Genomic DNA, 6,845 nt, shown 5'->3' with positions numbered 1-6,845 from the left:
ATATCACTGTGCTGTGTTTTGATGAGTTGGGGCACATGGAACCCAAGCACCTCACAGCCCACAAAATGTTCAAATATGAGGGAACATGCAAAGCAATAGCAGACGCACTTACCACTCATCTACCGTGCTGCTCTATGAGGATGCAAGATTTTCAAAACCTGTGTTATTTGAGACACGAGCCACAGGACCCAATATTGATTCTTTTGTCAGTGACACGTCTTAATTTTTTACAGAACAGGTTCAAAGGTCTTGAGAATATTGATGGGCTGTTTTTCTAGCATTTACAAGGAAACTTACTGAAGGAATTTCTGACTCACTGTATTTCAGCATGTAACATGATTAGGTGGGAAAGTACCTGGTGTTTCACACAGATAAGGGAATTACCGAGCAAAAAGGCAAAATAAAACATATAACAGCAGATTCATCAAACGAGCTGACTGTTTGCTTTCACTTATTTGACTTCAGGACAAATGTGGTGTTCTTTCCCACTTCCTTCATGTTAATCACTCAAACAGATCACGCTGCGTTCTCCGTCATTGTCAACCAATTGGCAACTCAGAAAAAGAGATTTACTGTTGGCTGAAATGGTTTTATTAATTGCCCCGTTTATCGTAATAGAATTTAATATGTATAATACTCAACAAGAATGAACCCATAGTGTACATGTTTATCTGATTCTGATATAATTTGTTTACGCCTAACTGCTTCTAGATGACATTACAGTGATTAAGGGAACGTAACTAGTTCATCACGTCATTAATCTACAGATGAACTACTGATTTAATCACCTTCTAAGATAATTAAGTCAGCTGATGCAGTCAAGTGTAAAACCTCCGTGCTTCAAAATGCATATGAAGCTGTCAAAATTCCAATTTAAAATGTCAGATTTTACACAAACACACTCTTTAAGCACTTCATGTGTTACATGGATAAAAATAATGATAAATTAATAAAATATCTAATTTCAAAATATTTTTGTGTATTTATATTGAGTCAGCTTGTTTTATACTTATGCTAGTTTAATGAGGAACAAATAGTGTGATAGTGAGGGAATTATGAAAATATTAAAACTCCACGTTTTTACCCTATTTCGATTTTTCTTTTCACAAATCTATAATAATGATCCGTCCCTACTTTGTCTGGAATTTAATTTTTGCCAAGTGTTGCAAAAGTATGTCAAAACTACTTTAGTTACCTCGTTCTACGGAAGCTGTGTGGCATAATTGTCTCCTCTATTTAACTTAAACCTTTACGCGTAAAAATAGTAAGCTTCGCTAAATTTAAATTGGCATGTTTGTTTAAAATCCTTCCCTGTGATGCTTAATTGCGGAAAGACCCTCAATCGTGTCATGGAAGTAATTAAGTCCATTCATTATCCAAAACACTTTTCTCAGTTTCATATTAATATCCACTTAATAGACTGGGTTAGCTGGCTCACTGGGTTATGTATTGCATCACTTATGGCTTTAGACCTTTAAGAATGTGTTCGCTTTTGTGATATTTTTGAAAGCTATTTACACAGTGGGGGCTTCAGGTGAACGCATACGTTGCAGTATTCGGCCGCCGCTGTTTTTGTGTTTGTACTGTCTTACTCTATGACAGTGTAAAAATTAGGCATTGAATGTATTTTTAAGATAGTATTATGTTGACGTGAGTGTGCAATAATTCAAGGTGTAATACAATTTGAACAAAGCAGTGCCTGGGAACTCAGTCTGGAATTTTGTGGGGTGTTTTGTGTCATATTAACCCCTTTTGGACTGTTTTCACGAGTGAAGCGAGAGAGTTGAGTAAATTGACGTTTACCTTTCTTTTTTGTATGTATGTTGCCAACAAACGAACTATTGGGTTATTTGAAAACTACCTTTGTTTGTTTACATTCAAACTCAATTTGCAGCTAACTTGGCTGATGTCATCCCTGTTCTTATTGCGAGATTACATCTATGAACCCGTTGTCCTCATACTGAAACAAGGAGGGAGTAAATCTTCATCGCCTTTATTTATTCATATATTTATTTGTGTGTTTTTTGGTTGGTTATTGTTATTCTCATGATTGTTTTATGATATGAGAAGAGGAAACATTTATCTGTTTCTCAATAACACCCACAAGCGAAATTTGTGTTATTTTCACTTTCAAGTCGTTATTTTCAAATGATCATGCGTTTGAAGTCTTCGACGTGGTTTTAGTGGAAAAAGAAAGGACTAACGTCACAAAGAGCCTTTTTTGATTTCCGCTGCTTTTCACCGTAACCTGCGCGGGCGGGCGGAGTTATACATAAGTGAGGCCGTTCTGAACGAAGCATTGCTCGCGTCGTACGTCTCCTTCCGCCGCCGGTCTTTTTGCGCTGCGCAGAGTAGAGCCGTGTTATTATCGCTGGGAGGGTAAGTTCTTTTTATTTTATAAGATGTTTTTTCATTTCTATGTCGCTGTATCTACAATGGTATTTTGTGTGTTTTGCGGCATGAATGCGGCGTCAATGTACAGGGTCGCCTCGGCTTGACGGAGTTTTGAAGAGCCGGCGTCGTGAATTGGCTCCTTTGTGTCCTCCATATCACAACCACGGTCAGGCCAGTTAGCCTCCTGGCTAACCGGCGAGCAAATCCCTCAAATTCATCGGCGCAAACCGCGTTTTACCCGGAGAAACTATGTTGCGTCTTGTGTTGTACTGGGTTATGTTTTACACGGAAGCCGTCCAGTGAAACGAGTCGTATTTTGGTCACATTTATCAGCCGGCTTCAGCGTTCAAAAGCCGCTTATCATGAGCCGTTACCAGGGGTGTCAAACATACGTCCCGTGGACCGCATCAGGCCGCAAACGGGTTTAATCTGGCCCGCAAGTCATTGTTCCGTCGGTACTGTACTTTGGCCAATGGCCAATGTTAGCTGTCTTCAAGTAATATACTTCTCTATAGCTATTCCGATACACTTTCAACATGACATAAATTCTTTTCATTTTTATTGACCATTTCAATAAAGTTTTTTTTGTTGATCCCTACAAGCCATGCTCAGATGATTTATAAACAAAAACATCTTGCTAGATGAACATAAATATGTTGAATATGACACATTCTGCTACTGGTAACATAAACACATATGACAAGAATTAATAACGTACTTCTAACTTTATTGATTAAATCCATTGCACCACACAATGTATTCAAGAAACTGTCAATGTGCAAATTAGGTAGGTGTGACATTCTGCGACATTAAAGCTCATATAGGCAAATTGTTGTCACATTCCACGTTCGTGAATGTCACAAAAACAAATTATTTCAATGCACACGCATTGTTTTTGATGGCTGACACCAACATTTGTGAGCTGGGCTGCCACTTATTTTGGTAGTTGAAGGGCTCTTTAATTTGTAACAAGCTAATAGCGTGATGATTGATGAAGTGATAAGAAGTGGGGAGCTACACTTGCGTTCACATTAGCATTGAGTTACATCGCTCAGCGCAGGTCAAAGCCTTTGAGATTTACACTGGGTGGGAATCGCAATCTGGGCCAGCACCGGACATTTGGCTTAGTCTTGTAGTGCGTTTTTTTTTTTTTTTTAACTTTTATTTTAACTCTTATTTTAGCATGTAGCGCACCAAAACATATTTTGATCAGGGCCTTTTCTTGCCACTGGATATTTGAGATACATTGTATTTATTTATTGATTTATTTTTAGTTCATATTATTTTGTGTTCTATACAAAATGTGGATTTTATGAAAATATTTCAAATATATATATTTTTCATAGATTTCTTTTATATATTACAATATATTCACTGTTGACCTCTGCCATTCGCAGGACAGCGGTGCTAATCTGCATAATAATGACGGCGATTGCTTTTCCTTATAGATCAAATTTTACCAGTCTGGCCCACTTGGTAATAGATTTTCCTCCATGTGGCATTTGAGCAAAAAATGAGTTTGACACCCCTGCGTTAGACAGAGACGCTTGATGTATCTACGGATGCTGTCAATCTTTTTCACTACCCATACAGCCTTTTTCGTCAGCGTGCGTTCAAAATGTCTTACAAAAAAACCTGATTTAAATCGTACATAATTGGTTGCATCTCCAGCCTGTGTTGAGGCACACACTATTCAATACAATACAATACAATACAACTTTATTTATCTAGCACATTGGAGGTCCTTGCTCTACGACGGAGTAGAATAGTTCCGTTCCAACGGTGGCGACGTAACCTGAATATCTACATATGTCAAAATGTTAGGTAGTCTATCACTAAGCAAACACAGTAGTTGTCCGGAGAAATAGAGGAAATATTTGTTTGAAAAGCACTTCCTTTCCTAGAAACTAAAACAAACATACCTGCTCGTACCTTTTAACCAGGGGATGCCGTCAGCTTTTAAATGTCGACCTCAAGCCAATGTAAAAGGAACACGTTGCTCAGCAGAATTTGATATCTTTTATTCTATAACTTTTTTTTTAATAAATTCTCTTTTATTCTGTGTTTTTTTTTTTTTTAATAAATTCTCATCTTTGGGACAAGAACTATCCCATTATCACCTTTAAATGGTATTAATCTTGGAACTTTGATGTGGCACACATTACAGGATATCCTTGTTTTACGAGTGAGTTCCTTTGCTACAGCAGCAATGTAACTCAAATATTTATGACGGGACATGCTGTAGAATGTCACTATTGCCGTAAGAGCATTATCGATATAATACCAATATTTGTGAGAGTTTCCGAAATGTTGACATCATTCCACTTCTAGTTGGTGCAGTTGGAAACAGAGGACCACGGGCACTTTTATTTGACTTTCAGTAAGCCGAAGCGACTCGCAAATGCCAAGTGATTGAACTCTGTGACTTTTCATTGTTACAAATTGTCTGTATTACTAGTTTAAAGTGCAAATTAACGCTGTTGTTGTGTGTGCGTTTGTAGAACATGTCGTCGTGCGGGCTGTGGAAAGAGAGCCTGGCCCTGGCCGAGGACTACATCGGCCTGTGCCGCACGGCGGACACCGGCGAAATCCCTCCCCCTCCCAGCGAGGCGGCCGCCACCATGAGGCGCGTGGGCCGCCACGCCGAGTCGCTCAACGAAGCATCCTTCCGGAGTCTAGCGCAGACCTTCGTCAGCCAGTGCGGGCCGGACCTGTGCTCCGGCCTCAGGAGGGTGATGCAGGAGATGGTGAGCGACGGACTCTTGAACTGGGGGAGGGTTGTGTCCCTCTTTGCCTTCACGGGGGTGTTGGCCAGGATGCTGCGGGAGCCCAGCGAGCAGGAGGAGACCACCGCCACCAAGTTGAGGCTGGACCTCAACGAGTGGCCACAAACCTGCAGGAAGCTGGCAGAGACCATCGCTGACTTTCTGGGCGAAGAAAAGAAGGAGTGGATGCTGGAGAACAGTGGCTGGGTAGGTGCTTGCACCATCTGTAACCTTCTGCAGTTGTGCCATTTGTAGACGACTGTTTGCTCATTTTTATTGAGTCAAAGCGCATATTTTTATATAGGGAAAAGCTATCAAACACGAATGTCTCAAAAAGGTTATTGTATATTTGGTGCCAAGGCAGCATGTTGAATTGAGTTGAGGAGCTTCATGTAGTGTTTTGAGTTCTGTAATTGTTTAAAAAAAAAAAAAAAAAGTATCAGTGTTTTATATGGGCTCTGAAATATAAGACAATGTAGTGATGCCTCGGAATGGAATCGTAAGTCTCTGAATTGGAATTTATCATACCCAAAGATTCCAATTTCCCACCCCTGATTGTAGTCAATACAAAATAACTTTTGTGACCCATTGAATTGCCTTTACCATCCATGGCACATTGGGTGGGGATCATCAGCCCTGTAGGAGACCACTTGTGCTTTGGCGAAGACATTCATTTTTGCAATTGTATCCTCTGCGGCTGGACGGACAGATCGATGGATGGAAGTTGCAAATCGTGACGCGCATGGCTGAACCTGTTGCTGCAGTTTTTGTTACCTTGTTCACTTTGGAGCCACCACGCAGGGGGCTGTCACTTGGTCAAATTACTGATAGATGATGTTGGAGGGTGGCAACAGTTTGCAAGAAGCCGTGCTCACTTGGCGTACACATTTGTGTGTTTGTGGCATTGTCGTGAACTGAGCAACTGCAGTGTAGTACTCAGCAAGCGCCACTTTGTTCCAGGGCTCCCATTTTCTAATTTCCTCTGAATGAAATCTGCTGCTGCTGCTGTGTTGAACTTGGTGTGGTTTTCCTCCTTTTGGTGGAATTGAAGCATTCGGGGATGCAAAGACCCCAACAACATATTGGTGTTGCTTCAAGTGCGCCTGTGTTCGAGCCGCAATCAAAGAATCCAAAATGGATTGGAATTAAATATGCCGGCAATGGAGGCACTCGACTAGACTGCTGATTGATCGTCAGCTCGGTAGATGTCAACTATTGTCTTACGACAGCAAGCCAGTGTTTATTTGGACTGTGGGAAAATGGCATCAAAGCAGGAGTTCAGAACAATTTGAGACATTTTCTCATTTATTTGGTTGCTGATTGTTGATACGGGCAGTCAAGTGGCTGCACGTCGTGTTAAACAGGATGACGTGTCAAGTGACCACACAGGCAAAGTTCAGAGCAAGCATTTGTGCTTGTTAGGCTTCTCCACCTTCTTGACTGCTACAAGTTCCAAAAAGCAGTTGATGAGTGTGCGCTTTTGTTTCTTGATGCCTCCTAGCCTCAAGCGCAATGTTGGGGTCGTGCCGACATGAAAGTTCAATGCAAAAAAAAAAAAAAAACTGAACTTTTTTTTTTTTTTGTTGGCGTTGTTGGTTTAATATACTCTTAAGTCACTTCTAGAAATGCAAATTGTGAGGTTAATAACTTGTCGTAAACGGTTTCCAGTGGTAGGTGCGAAAAAGT

General features: G+C 40.5%; 1 protein-coding gene across 1 annotated transcript in view; it reads left to right on the top strand.

Moving 5' to 3' along the window:
- The first annotated feature begins 2,255 nt into the window (after window positions 1-2,255).
- bcl2l10 (BCL2 like 10) overlaps window positions 2,256-6,845 on the top strand; it is a 7,663-nt gene continuing 3,073 nt past the window's right edge. Inside the window, exons 1-2 of the mRNA XM_088295699.1 lie at window positions 2,256-2,379; window positions 4,896-5,366. Of these exons, the coding sequence (XP_088151825.1) occupies window positions 4,899-5,366 (468 nt within the window). The 5' untranslated portion in view covers window positions 2,256-2,379; window positions 4,896-4,898. The remainder of the gene's footprint in view (window positions 2,380-4,895; window positions 5,367-6,845) is intronic.

The sequence above is a fragment of the Idiotropiscis lumnitzeri genome, chromosome 5 (genome assembly GCF_059441095.1).
Source record: "Idiotropiscis lumnitzeri isolate Australia: NSW breed Sydney's pygmy pipehorse chromosome 5, RoL_Ilum_1.0, whole genome shotgun sequence".
Taxonomy (NCBI): Eukaryota; Metazoa; Chordata; class Actinopteri; order Syngnathiformes; family Syngnathidae; genus Idiotropiscis; species Idiotropiscis lumnitzeri.
The sequence above is the reverse complement of the archived record's forward strand: the minus strand, read 5'-3'. Positions and strand labels throughout refer to the sequence as shown.